The 13,939-nt window shown below is 42.3% G+C and overlaps 1 protein-coding gene across 1 annotated transcript; it reads left to right on the forward strand.

The window, feature by feature from the left end:
• Positions 1-3,010: 3,010 nt before the first annotated feature.
• Positions 3,011-10,276, forward strand: LOC134481943 (uncharacterized). The gene is made up of 5 exons (XM_087586755.1): positions 3,011-3,238; positions 3,979-4,141; positions 5,298-5,429; positions 5,888-6,064; positions 9,683-10,276. The coding sequence occupies exons 1-5, from the start codon at positions 3,088-3,090 to the stop codon at positions 9,765-9,767; spliced, it is 708 nt and encodes a 235-aa protein (XP_087442881.1). The 5' UTR covers positions 3,011-3,087; the 3' UTR covers positions 9,768-10,276.
• Positions 10,277-13,939: the final 3,663 nt, after the last annotated feature.

The following is a 13,939-nucleotide window of genomic DNA, read 5'->3' on the forward strand; positions in this document are numbered from 1 at the left end:
GGAGATCTCAGTAAAGTGTTCTTTTAACACAAATGACCCGAGTGTGTGTTTCTTCTTAACTCTTATAGGCCTATGCCCGGTTCTGAGTGTCCTGATGACACAGGCATCATCAAATGGAGGTCCCACCAAGATTGGAAAAGAGAGGACAACCTGACGAGATGGTCCCAGGAAGCCGGCCAGTGAAGGAGGAACGTATTGGGGAAAATGGGCCAGGAAAGGTCCCAGTAAGCAGGATACAGAAGCACCGTGGGCATTGAAAGCACGTGCAAAGAAAAATAAAGATTTGGGGTACTGGTGAGTAAACCTTGTAAAAAGGGACAAGGTAATAATGGTCAAATGTTTTTGTGTGTGTGTTCTTTTAGAGTTATGCTAAAATCTAGAGAAGCAAAGTTAATTCTCATAGATGCTTTTAGTCTTTGGACCCTGATTAGAGACAGTTTACACCCTAGACAAGAGAGAAAATGGTTTGAGAAAAACATTCCTCCCAGACTCTCCACAGATGCTTTGGCAAAAGAAGGAAAGTGAGATTAAGCTTTTTAAGAGCTCTCCTAGGGACATCCTGCCTCCTTGCTGGCTCCTATTGGAGAAGTGCTTATTTCTGGTTCTGTGTCCTTTAGGTAGGGTATCTGAGTCCTTTTGGTGGGACACCATCTAGCTCCTTCCCTCTATGTCTATTGTCTGTCCTTGTTGCACCAAGCTGTCCATGGATGTCAATGTATGTCTGGGTTGTGCTTCTTGTTGCTTGAATGTTTTGTGTTTCATGTTTAAAAGAAAAAATGGTGAAAACTTTAAATGCTGGTTGATTCCCCCTTGATTTAGTTTTAAGTCCTTTCAAGAAAGGAACAAATAAATAAAACAGTTTCAATTGACCTTTGGAGCCCAGCATCCTAGATAACTGGTTATCTCTGGTGTTAACTGTCATGTGTGTCTCTGACTGAATCCTGCCTCAATGGAGGAATGTAGCTAGGAGCCTAGGTCTGTCCACTGGGGAAGCTCCCCAAGGGGCTGGCTCAATGTCTACACTAGCTGGCCTTAAAGGTGCCAGCAGCTTCAAAGCTTCTATGGTAATGGAGCTGTTAGCTGTTTCTCTTAGAGAAATCTTTGACTGTGATATTTGGAATCAACAGGTAACAAGGTGCTTCTTTTAAAATGACAGCTAAAGAAGTAAAAATGGTGTTTGATCTAAGTACTAAAGATATGTGTAGTCACTTCATTTTTTTCTGTTTGGTTTTAAATGTATAATAAGCTTTACATGTCTTGGCTATAGGTGACTGGCTTTTAAGTTATTGGGTATGGTTGAAAATTTGTAATATTTGTAATAGAATGTTGGCTTAAAAAAGGAGTCATTCGAGAAAACACGTGGCATGTGCCAACCCAGGGAAACAGGTCTAGATTGGGATAATATTTTAATATAACTCTTATCATGGAAACCGGACTTGTAAAAGAATTTAGGGCAATGTCTCTTTGGTGAGGTATTAGAGCCTGCAATATCGATCCTTCATATGCAAGGCTTGGCCGTCATACTTTATAGCATGAGGAATGGACTTGGTGTTTTGGGGAGACTGGATTTTGGAGGATAGTTTGGTGGAGGGTGAGTTTTGCTTTCCAAAGATATGGCTGTGCTCTGATGTTACAAGGGAAACTTAAAGATTGTGGCTAATGATTGCCAGTGTTACATTGACTACAGTTTACAGTCTGATCACAGACAGACCTCGGGATTCTAACTCACACATATCTGTGCTTAAGAAAAAATCAAACAGGTGGAGATTGTCACAAGGGTTGATGAGGCTCTGGAACTTATAAGAGCATGACAGCCTGCTTCCTCCAACTGCTATTTCAAGAAATACATATAGAATTATTATAGATTTAAAAGATTGGTCTTTTCTTCCTTTTCTTTTTTTTTTTTTTTTTTTTTTGGTGCTGGGTCCGACCCAGGGCCTTGCTCTACCACTGAGCTAAATTCCCAACCCCTAAGAGATTGTTTTTATACTGTTTCTTGCACTCTTGGGTTGTTGTGAAATATTTCATTTCTTGTGTTTCCTTGGGTTTTGTTTGACTTGACCATACATTTGTATGCCTTTTTGAAAGAAAAATGTACTAATTTTTATTTATTTTGGTGAATTGTTCTTTGGATGACTTTTGTCTGTGGTTCCTCTGAATGCAGTTCCAACGGTGGCCAGAGAGACACCAGATACTGAGTTATAAATGATGGTTAAGCACCCTGTAGGTCCTCAGAGTGAAGCCAGCAGGTTGCCCAGGTCGAACTCCAATTCTAGCTCCCAGTGCACCATGATGTGCTACAGCTTCTCTGCTTCCTCCTGCTCTTCCTTGGCCAGCAGCACCTCTGCATTCTGCCCCTCCATGGCTCTCGCTTGGGTCTCAGTTCCTCCCTCACTTTTGGGGATTTTAACTTTAAGAATGGACAGAAAGTTTACAATTTGATGTTTGCTCTATACCTGAGAAGCTTTTTTGCCAGGAAAAGGGAGTTTCCATTGCACAAAATGAGATGGTGAGACAGAGATTTCAGGAAAAAACATGGGTGAATATATTGAAACCATGACCCCTCTCAAGGCACAATCCATGAAACAACAGGTCCAGCTTGCATACATTTAAAGGTGTAGGAAAAAATATTGGCCTCTAGGGAACAGTAAAAACTGTAGAAATTGGACTATATGTCACATGCATGGACACTGGGTTTATACATTTCAGGAAGAAGAATATCCCTCATCCACGGTCTTTAGACCTTTGGCTGTTAACAAAGATGTTCTATCCATTTCAAGGCCTGATTCAACTCTCCCTCTCCTCAGCAACTGAGTTGTAATGAAGGAGTGAGAACTCTGAAGCTCTGGAAGGAGAGTGAGTGAATGGGTGTTCCCTGGCTCAAATGTGAGTCTCTGGAAAAGCCACTGCAGAACCTGGTCAGTCTGGTAGAGGTAGTTAGCAAGTAAGCTATGGCATTTCCCAGTGACATCACCGGTAGTGTCTTCCTTGGAAATTCTCTTGTATCCAGGAGACACTAGAATGTTCTGTGATGTCAGCAGTGTTGTGGTGACACCAACTGCCTGAGCGATTTCCCTTCATTTCCTAATGGGTTCCCGAGGAGGCATGTTCTCCAGGATCCTCAGTCTCTTTCGGAGGGACAATCATATCCATGCAGGCACCAGACCAAGGCAGAGGGAGGCCAGCCTTCTATCATGTTGGAGAAGAAGACGAATGGAAAGGTCCTTGAGGAGGTCAAGTGAGTACTGGGCAGGGCAAGGGGAGCTCCCTGGAGGAGGTTGGCTTGTGTTGGTCCTTCCAGGAGTAGGACGTATGATTTAGAGCCTCAGTCTTCCTAATGGCTGACCCAGACACAATAATTTCTGATCATTAGTTTGACAGAAAACCAAGAACTGTTATATGTCAAGGGGCTTTCCTTGGATCTCTTTAGTGTCCTGGGCAGTGTCAAAGAGTACCAGGATGAACCTTTATAAGAATAACAAAGTGTCTCTTCCAGGATCGGCTGTTGAAACACTTCATTCTCAGCAGTGTCCTGTAGATTACTTGGGTAATTGATGCCAAGAGGGATACTCTCCTGGTCATATATCAAGGTCTCAGTTACTTTGTCCTTGAACACACATGATTAGGGATTCAAGATGTTAAGCAGTTTGAACTCAAGGACTTACCTGCCTCACATCAGACATTAGCTGAGAAGGTCCTCCAATTCTTCTTGTTTAGGCCAGCTTTAGAATTTCAGTGACAGAGGAATGAATTTAGGAGGTGTGGTCTATATCTATGATGGCATATGTCATCATATGGCTATGATGGTGGGAACAAGGACCTAGCTGAGTTCAGCTTAAAGATAGCTTTCTTGCTCTGTCAGGGATTCACTGTATCTGTAGAACTGTTCATCCTCAGACTTCTGTTTAGACTAAGCATAGTTTTCCTTGACACTGTGTCCACATATATGCCTGTTTACTGGTGTTTATCTACCTACAGAGTTTGATCAGAAGGCATTGTCCCAACCCTCCACGACACCTGTTGAAGAGGAGAGAATGAAGCGTTTGGAGAACATCAAAATTGCTCTCCAGAAGATGCAGAAGGAGAGAGATGAACTCAGGAGTATCCTGGCCGATTACCCGGGAAAGAATTTAAATGACAGGTAGTCACAATGCAAGTTCTGTTAAATCCACATTTCCTCACATCACAGTAGGCTACAACTCCAGGGTGTCCTCATGGTCAAAATCACTTTCCTGATTGCATCAGAATGTGAAGTTCAGATGGGAATGGGATGGTGGCACAGGCTATTTTAATTCCTACAAACGTAAATCATAGCCTGTGGCCTGATTGAATCACAGTCTGGGAGTGAGGGTAGTAGTGTGTGAGCTCTCATTGTGTGGTTTAAGGAGACTGGACAGGTGTTGGCTTGTGGGAATTTCTAGGTGCTCTGATTATGACCAATCATTGTTGTAATTGATGTGGAGGTGCTTTGGGTTCAATAGGTCCTGTGAAGAGCTGGAGGGACCCAATCCCACTTGCTGCCTCACAGTGTGTGACTGGACTGACAACAGGGGATCATTAGTTTTCTCTGATTTTATTCATTGTATTTGGAGATAATGCCACATCCTTATATTTAATTGGCATTCTAATTGTATTTGAGAGAGAGAGAGAGAGAGAGAGAGAGAGAGTGTGTGTGTGTGTTTTGTGTGAGTTTGTATGTGTGTATGCATGTGTGAGTGTGTTTGTGTGTATCACTTAAGATCTGGGTATTCTATGTACTGATTTGGCCTGAGAATTATCCTGTGTCAATTTCCATGGCATGATAATGATGAGGGTGAGAGCCTCACTGTGAGCAGTAGAACATTTCACATCTGCTCAGGTGGACGCACATGGGAATCTCCTGGCGCGTGTTATAAATTCTTTTCCCTGTAAATACTGTTCATGTTCCTTTGGGTTTTCATGTAGCAATAGATTCTATGATTGAGAATTGTTACCTAAGAACAGGAGAATAGTCTTCATGGGCTTAAGTTGGAGCCTGGATTGTGACACAGGGTCCTCGAATGTTCTTGGCAAGCTAGTCTATTCCTTCAAACCCCCTCAGGGAGCTCAAGCAAATCAGCTCCCTCCTTCTGTTTCCTGGCACTGCTGTCTCCGTGTTCACAATAATAAACTTAATAAATATCAAATGACCCAGTACCAAGAAGCAAGGGCGTGGCATGTCCTAGGCTGGGGTAGTTCAGGATTCAGTCTGAATTCATGTAATTCTTGAATCCTTCATTCATAATGTTATTTCATCCTTGGACCATGCCTTACCACAGGAACAACTTTGAGTCTGAGATGCTCACGATGCAGCACCAGGAAGTGATGACCGACATGAAGAAAATGAGCGAGCAGGTCAATAGAGCTTTGGTCAAATGTACACACCTCACACTGGAAAATGACTGGTACTGGTGAGTAACTTACAAGGTTGTGACCCCAGCACAGTGCACAGCATGTGTCAGCCCATTCTTATCTTTGAAGTAAAGTGAGGTTCAGGCTTTTTAGTGTTTGAAGCGGACCAGGAAGCCTGTGTCTAAGGAAGGCTCTAGGACACACAGGACACAGAAAGATTGGCCTCCAAGCGATATTCTAATAAAATGGACAAATAAGCACACATGGGGATTAAGTCCTCTTCTGGGAAAAACTTGAATCAATGGTGTCAGGTTTTTGAGAAGTGCCCTGAGTCTTCTGGAATGTGGCTCTTTTCTCCATTTGACCTGTCTCTAGGTCATGCTCCATGGCTACTGTGGACTTGGACTATAATCTGGGGCTCTCTTCAGATCAGGACCCTAGAAGGAGTAATGGACTTGGAGACGTGGGAGGAAGTTGGAGACCGGCTGGGAGTCACCATTTTTTCTTTGTGTCTCAGCCGCAGCTTCTGCCCCCTCCTAACTGAGTTGTTTGAGCTGAAGAACAATGCCCAGAGAGCACGGCATGAGAACAGGGAGCTTCTATGGGAACAGATTGCACTGGAAGAGTCCATTAAGGAAACAACAAGGTTCTTTGGGGAAGCCAGTATGAAAATCCGTGTAACAAGCAGCCTCAGGTAGGATGAATGAAGCATCAAGGGCAGGTTTTCCTGATATCTAAGCATAAACCAAGTCAAACCAGTTTAACCTTTCTCCACCTTATCCAGACACTCTCCTAGGTCTCATCCAGTTGTTCATCTCTTTGAACATTTACAAAACTTTCTGTGATGTTAACTTCATGCAAGAAACTGGAGGATTGACAACCAAATCCTCCTGCTCAACTAGAAAATGCATTTCCTTAAGGGGGATCTGTTGATCGATCACACACTGCACACTTACATGCCATTATGCTAGCGGGATGCCATGTGGTAGCCGTCTTTGTAGTGCACAGAACTGATTAGAGTTCAGTTCAATTGCCAAAAGAATGGCTCTCATTGTCAATCATGATGGGGCTTGTGGACTTTCTCTCCTTTTCCCTGTACATTGAAAATGGTCCCTCCTGCCTGTCCAAATCGTGGTTTCTAGTGACAGAGCTTGAGAAGCAGTTTGTCCGTCCTGTTTTATGTCAGTGTTTTGGTGTTCTTTCCTTTGGCTTATGTCCTGGAGCTGACTGGATGAACAGGGATGTAGGAAAGACTTCTCTCAGGGTGAGGGTTTGTGTGAGATATGTGAGGATTAGAGGGATATTTTTGTCCAGCTCTCTCAACCTAGTGTGCCCAAAAAGTGCATTCCCTACACAGGTTTACTCTATAAGGGATGGACAGCAGTGTCTAAGCTCTCACTTGACACATTTCCTTTGCCTCATCTGTATTCAACAACTGTTCCTCCAGCATGATGGCCTCCCCATTCTTTTCTGCTTCTCACTTATGATTTCTGTTCTCTCTCTCTCTCTCTCTCTCTCTCTCTCTCTCTCTCTCTCTCTCTCTCTCTCTCTCTCCCTCCCTCTCTCCATCTCTCTCTGACTCTGTGTGTGGGGGGGTGTTTTTTGTGTGTTTGTGGGTACATATATGTGTGATCATGTTTATGACTATGGTGTATATTGTACTTTGGAAGTTGTTTGTTTTAATTGTTTGTGATATGGGGGTCTTATATATATAAGTGTGTGTATATGTGTGCTTTTTCACATGTGTGTGAAGTCATCAAGTTTCTGAACACAGACACATATATATATTTATATATATTGTATAAGTCTATATGTGCATATTTAGAAACATGTAAAAGTATACACACACACAAACACACACACACACACACACACACACACACGCCACAAACACTCTGAGAAAGAAAGAAGAAGAGAAAACATAATCTTTCCAATTACATTTTAAACTGTTCTTAATGGGGTCTTGATCACTATTCAAACTATTTACACTGGGAAAACTATTCATAAACATTGATATTACTTGGAGAAAACTCAGGAATAGGGTACAGGGATGTGAGGAGAGGCTGCTGTGTGAAATCTATATACCTCAGTATAGAAACTGATGACTCAGAGCTCTTCTGCCTTCTTTCCTCTCGGTGTATAGTAACACTGGAAGGTCATGTGGCTTGTTGTGTCTTCTCAGCATCCTGGTTATGTTAATCATTACCTGCCACCACTTTCTCTCCAGATTGGCCTAAACTTGGTTGAATACACCTTGGCTTTGGAATTTGGTCTGGAATTTGTTATTTGAAAGATTAATTTGCTTAGAGTTGAATCTTCAGGCAGAAGATGTCCAGGAGTTATGCTGAGGTGTAAACACATCTTTGCCTCAGACAGAAACTTAGGCTCAAAACAGTCCACAGCTCTCACCCTGTGTTGTGTTGTGGCAATCTTAACCATTGTTATTCAAAATCATTTGATCTGAGTGAAAATCATCTGTAAGGAGGGTTTAGAAAAGTGATGACCCTCAGACATTGCTGGAGGTGTCAAATGGGTAGCCCTGTGAGAAGCCATGTACAACTCTTGTGAAAGTTCAACCTTTTGACACAGCGATTGCAGAACAAGAAGTAGGTGTGAGCAGAGAAACTGTGGCACATTAGTGTTTAGTGGTTCACCTCAGAGCAGCCATGAAGCAAAATTACCCAGATGTCCATCAGTCAGAAAGTGAAAAGGTACAATGTTGTCCAGCCCTTTCATGGACTGCGGCTGAGTTTGATTATATCTGCCAGCATTTGGCTTTGAATTAGCCTTCTCCTACTTGAATTATATCTGATAGCATCCCAGTCCAAGTTTTACCTTGGATTGTGGTTATGGAGATTTCCTAGCTGTTTGTGCTGGTAGTTTGTTTCCCCTGTCAGGTACTGTATGGTAAAGGGACCTCATATTGAAAAATGCAGCTCACTTTGCATGCACTGGGAAACAGTGAGCAGAGGACTGAAGAGGCTCACCTGCCCCCCCCCCCCCCCCCAGTGCTCTGTTTCCTGAAATCAGCCTCCTGTGACCTTGCTAAGCAGGCTTGGCTAACAGGCCTAGATGTCACATTTCTAATTTCTGATTTTCAGGGGAATACACTTTATTGGCTGAGCTGTCTTTAGGCTATGCTCAGTGTACTTACTCCACTCCAGGTTTTTTTTTTCTTATGCCACAATAGTAGACTGGGTGATCCCTTCTATTACCATTAACTGGGAAACTAACCACATTCTGCAAAATACTCTGCTTGTATATGTGAACAAATATATTTGGGTGAGTTCAAAAGTGTGTATGTCTGGGTGTCTGTCTGTCTGTGTCTGTATACATGTATGTCTCCATGGACAATATAATCTTCTAATGACCAGGATGAGGAGAGAATGGAGGAAAGTCTGCAGGACCCCCTGAATCAGCAAAAACTGGTCACTGAGCAAAAGGCCTTGTCTGAGAAGATGCAGCATCATTTCGGTGTCACTGAGAGGATTTGAAAGCACAGGATGAGAGGACCCAAGTAGATTCCCTGTACTTATAAACTGTCTTATTGGGTGTGTGACTTTCTCCATAGTTCTCAGCACCTGTCACCTAGGAGCAGCTCAGAATATTTTTCTTGTCCATTTTAAAAGAAATTCCGTCCATGAAGTGTATGTGATCCATAGAGATTCTGGCTATTGTGTACTGATCCCTCCAGTCTGTGCTCTCTTGTATTATCTGAGCCCAGTGCCTTTAGGTCTCCCCACAAATAGTTTTACGATACCCATAAACAAAGGAGTGGTATAGTTTATTTTCTGCATGAGTATCTCCTTTGGACTTCAATGCCTACCCTCGGCAAGATTTCCATGCAGCTTATTCTTGCCAAGTATAATATCACTTCAGTGTGCATGTACTTCTTGAGATATTGTTTCTCTGGGTCTTTGCAGATTTTGAGGTTGTCATGTGGACCCCAGGCATATTCCTGCACTGGAGGAATAATAATAGTCTTCATTTCAGTGATGGCCAGACTTCCAAGGCCTTCCTATTGTTTTCTAGTTTGTTCATATCTCTCCTCATCTGACATTGAGACATTGCTACATGATATTAAAATATAATGTATACGTATGATTGGAATTATCTGCTGTTCACTGTTTAATTTTTAGCAGTTTTAAAAGCTGGGCAAATATGCAGGCCTGTGGGATCTCTTACCCTTCTCTCTTGGGCATGAGAGAATGACCTCAGATGAAAGATCATACTGGATTATCCTGCTGAATTGTGCTGCTGTGTATGGGATAAGTGACATGGCAGGTTCTCACCAGGCCTTTTCCACCCCTAGGTCTGAACACTGCAGCAGAAGCTTTCCCAGGGCACAGAGCAGGATTACAGCTCTCAGAGACAGAACTGTCCACCAGGAGCACTGAGGGTGCAAAGATTGACACCACCTCCCACATCTCAGTCCTTGTAACCATACCAATCTTGGGCTAAATTTGAAAGACCTTGAGATGTGGCCTGGAACACGCCTCACGTTTAACCTTTTGAGGACTTGTCCATCAACAACCAACCACTCCGAGTGAGGCAGGTCTACATTCATCTTGAGGAGATTTTTACCATCTTACCTGCCGTTCTGCTGTGTTTGCAAGGCCAGCAACAGGCTGGAGTTATATGTTGAAGAATCAGCAGGAATTGAATGCTGACTAATTTACTTGTTATATTTGTTTTTAGTTTGAAGTTTGGTTTTATGCATTTGGTTTTATTTGTTTACGTTTGAAGTTTTGTTATTTATTTGTTAACTTTAGTTTTTTAATTAATATGCTATATTCTTAAGGCTATATACATTGAACTCATTGACTCCCCACTTTAAAATGTTCTCGAATAAATTAATTTTTGCCAATAAATAAAAATGTGACCTTTAACCCTTCACTCACAAGACCGTCCTGAGTCATGTGTGGTTCTTCCTCCTGTAACAGCACAAGTGTAAGGCAACAGTGGTTTTCTGCAAGTCTCATGCAGCTTAGGCTTCACCATCAGTTCACAGCCAGCCAGAGCTGCACAGGAAACTGTGCTTTTGATGTAGACAGTGTATCGTGCTCTGTGGATCCCACATACATGACGAAAATTATCCTTGCTTTATCCTTGTGCTCACAAATTTAGCTTCCTTTATAATGACAAACAAAGGAGAAACACAAGTATTTCTCTAATACATTAGAGGAAATAAAAACATTCAGTATAGGAATATAAAAAGCGATCAGGACACACAGAGCTGTATGCCTCTGCATTCCTTATAATAAAGCATCGGTTATAACTGCACATTTATTGAATTCCAGCAATTTTGGGGGAACGATATTTTTAAAATTTTTATTAGATATATTTCTTTACTTACATTTCAAACGTTATTCCCCATCCTTATTTCCTTCCTTAAACCCCCATTCCTTTCCCTCTCCCTTCCCCATATGTGTATCCCCTATACATCCCCCTTATTGTTCACCACTATTCCCCTGCACTGCCCCTGGAACATTTTCTTTATTGTTTTGTTGGTTTGTTTGTTGTTATTCTTTTTCTCCCATTTTTATTAAATTGGGCATTTCTTATTTACATTTCAAATGTTATTCCTTTTCCCGGTTTCCTGTCCATCAGCCCCCTAACCCCTCCCCTTCCCGTTCTAAATGGGTGTCCCCTCCCTGTCCAACCCCCATTACTGCCCTCTCCAACATTCCCTACACTGGGGGTTCAACCTTGGTAGTACCAAGGGCTTCCCCTTCCACTGTTGCCCCAACAATGTTATTTACTGCTACCTACGCAGGGTCAGTCCATGTGTAGTCTTTGGGCAGTGGTTTGGTCCCTGGAAGCTCTGGTTGGTTCTTATGGGGTTGCAAGCCCCTTCAGCTCCTTCAGTCCTTTCCCTAGTTCCTCCAATGGGTGTCCCGTTCTCAGTTCAGTGGTTCGCTTCAGGCATTTGACTCTGTATTTGACATGTTCTGGCTGTGTCTTTCAGGAGAGATCTATATCCAGTTCATGTCAGCATGCACTTCTTAGCTTCATCCATCTTATCTAGTTTTGGTGGATATATATCCATATCTATATCTATATCTATATCTATATCTATATCTATATCTATATCTATATCTATATCTATATCTATATCTATATCTATATCTATATCTATATCTATATCTATATCTATATATCTATCATCTATCTATCTATCTATCTATCCATCTATCTATCTATCTATATGGACCACATGTGGGGCAGGCTCTGAATGGCCGTTCCTTCATTCTCTACCCTAAAATTTTCCTCCCTATCCCCTCCTGTGAATATTTTTGTTCCCCCCTTAAAGAAGGAGTGAAGCATCCACATTTTCATCATCCTTCTTGAGTTTCATGTGGTTTGTGCCTTAGATCTTGTGTATTTCGAGTATAACTAAGAGGCGAGGATGCAAAAGAATCAAATGGATAGCTTGAGGCCAGAGGTTAGTGGTGAACACCAGAGGGAAAGATCATTCTTCCAGAAAGAATTGGCAGGCTTCTGGTAACTCAGCTTTACCAGACTACTTGTCTTGGGTCCACAGAACTCTCTGAGTTGCCAACACCAAGGTATGTTACACCTACATACACTGGACAGTGTAGAAGGAGATGTCAAAGCCAAATGTCACATTTACACCTATGTAAATAAAAAACAGAAATCATTTACCCAGAAAGGATTGCATACAGGTAGCCAACGCTATGATAAATTATTGGAACCTGAATTAACTGACACATGGCCTCCTAGAGTAAGATAAAAGTACCTGCTTGTTTTTATTGATACCCTTTCTGGGTGAGTAGAAGCTCACTACATCGGACTGAAACTGATCATAGAGCAACTAGAAAGCTCTGCTAGGAACTTTCATCCTAATTTTGCCACTTACTAGGAATGCTGTCCTATAATAGCCCAGCTCTCACGGCCAAAGCCTATGAATAACAGTCAAAGATGTATGAATAGTTTGGAGTCTTTGTTGTGCAGAATTCTGGGTAGGTGGAAATAATGAACAAGACATTAAAGGAGACACTAAGAAAACTCTCATTAGAGTCCAGGAAAGGTGGAAAGGCTCTTTTCTTCTTTTGGGCCTGCTGTACTAAATACAAGGAGGGATTGAACCCTATAATATTATGTTTAGAATACACGCCCCATTGCTTCTAAGTCTTAGAGATCAGCACTTGGCAGAATTCTTCAACTATTTTATTCTTGAAATCCTGTCTGTCCAGTTCTCTGTAAAGTCTATTACTTTGACTATCAGAGAGACCCAGTGAACCTCTAAATCTATCTACAATATCCCCTAATTTGGACCTGGTGGTAGTGGGCAACGAAAGGACAATGAAAGCAATTTGCAATGAACTTACGTGGCGATGTTTTACACTCTTACAGCTATGAGGTTAGGTGGAATTTTAACATGGATTCCTCACAACTAGGTCAAGAATATAGAAGCCACAGATGGCAATGCCAAATAGACTCCCTCCAGAACTTCTGGACCTATTAACGTTGAGCTTTCACCTGACCTCAAGCCCTTCCACTCCCTGCCCAACCTCCTGGATCTTATGTCTGGCATGAATACAGGGTCATGGTCCAAACTCTAACACCCTCAGGCCTGTCCCTGGGAACTCAGGAAGGTGGACACTAGAGAAGTGACGTCTAATGGAACTGCAGAGGACCAATCTCCGTCCACGTTGTCCTTTGCTCACTGATATCTGGTTATTTTTTGGAGAAAGGATTTGAAAGTTTATCATTTGAAGTAGGTGCACAACATTTAAAGTTTTATATTCACTGTGTAACTGGGTTCACTATGTTACCAAGATCATTGCAACAGAGGGATGCAAAACAGAGACTTTGTGAGTACACATCCATGAATATATGTAAAGAAAGACACCTTGGAATGAATGCACAATAAGAAAATGAAATCCAATATCCAATAAATTAAAGGTCTGGAGGGAAATACTGACTTTTGGGAAACCAGGAAAACGTAGGAAATTGGAATGTATGTCACAGGAATGGATCTGGGAATAAAATTATTATCCAGAAGAATGTCTTCCACCCCATGTCCCGTGATGTTTTCTCCCCATGCCAAGCCCCTGACGCAATCTGCCCTTTCAGAGCATGTAACTACTAATGGAGCAAAGAGAAATCTCTAGCTTTAGAGGGAGGAGACATGGAAAGGGTTCCATTGTGTCACTGGAGAGCCTCCTGGAGATGGCACCTCAGAATCTGGTCACCATAAGGAAAGCTGGTTAGCAGGAGGCCCTGGCAGTTCCCGGTGACGTCATCCAAATGCTCTCCCGCAACCTGGCCTTCTAGAAAGAGTACCGTAAACTGCAATAAAAGGATATACTTGAAAGTAAAACTTGGACGAAATGCACTGGCATATCTACATTATCACTGTGAACTGTGACATTGCTCTCTTGGCTTCTGTGGCCAGACATGAGGGCTCTGAAGCTATGCTGCATCCTGTGGAACTGTGAATGAGCTTGTGTCACACGAAGCATGTGAATGGAGTGAGAAGACAGTAGGAGGACATTGTGACATTGCCCTCCCAATGGAGACATGGAAGTGTTGACAATCACAG

The sequence above is a fragment of the Rattus norvegicus genome, chromosome 15 (assembly GCF_021556685.1).
Source record: "Rattus norvegicus strain SHRSP/BbbUtx chromosome 15, alternate assembly SHRSP_T2T, whole genome shotgun sequence".
Taxonomy (NCBI): Eukaryota; Metazoa; Chordata; class Mammalia; order Rodentia; family Muridae; genus Rattus; species Rattus norvegicus.

Bases quoted from the DNA above. Each gene is read 5' to 3' on its own strand.
- LOC134481943 (XM_087586755.1), top strand. From the start codon at position 3,088: ATGGGTTCCCGAGGAGGCATGTTCTCCAGGATCCTCAGTCTCTTTCGG. The intron at 3,239-3,978 runs GTGAGTACTGGG...ATCTACCTACAG, and splicing joins AAGGTCCTTGAGGAGGTCAA to AGTTTGATCAGAAGGCATTG. The intron at 4,142-5,297 runs GTAGTCACAATG...GCCTTACCACAG, and splicing joins GGAAAGAATTTAAATGACAG to GAACAACTTTGAGTCTGAGA.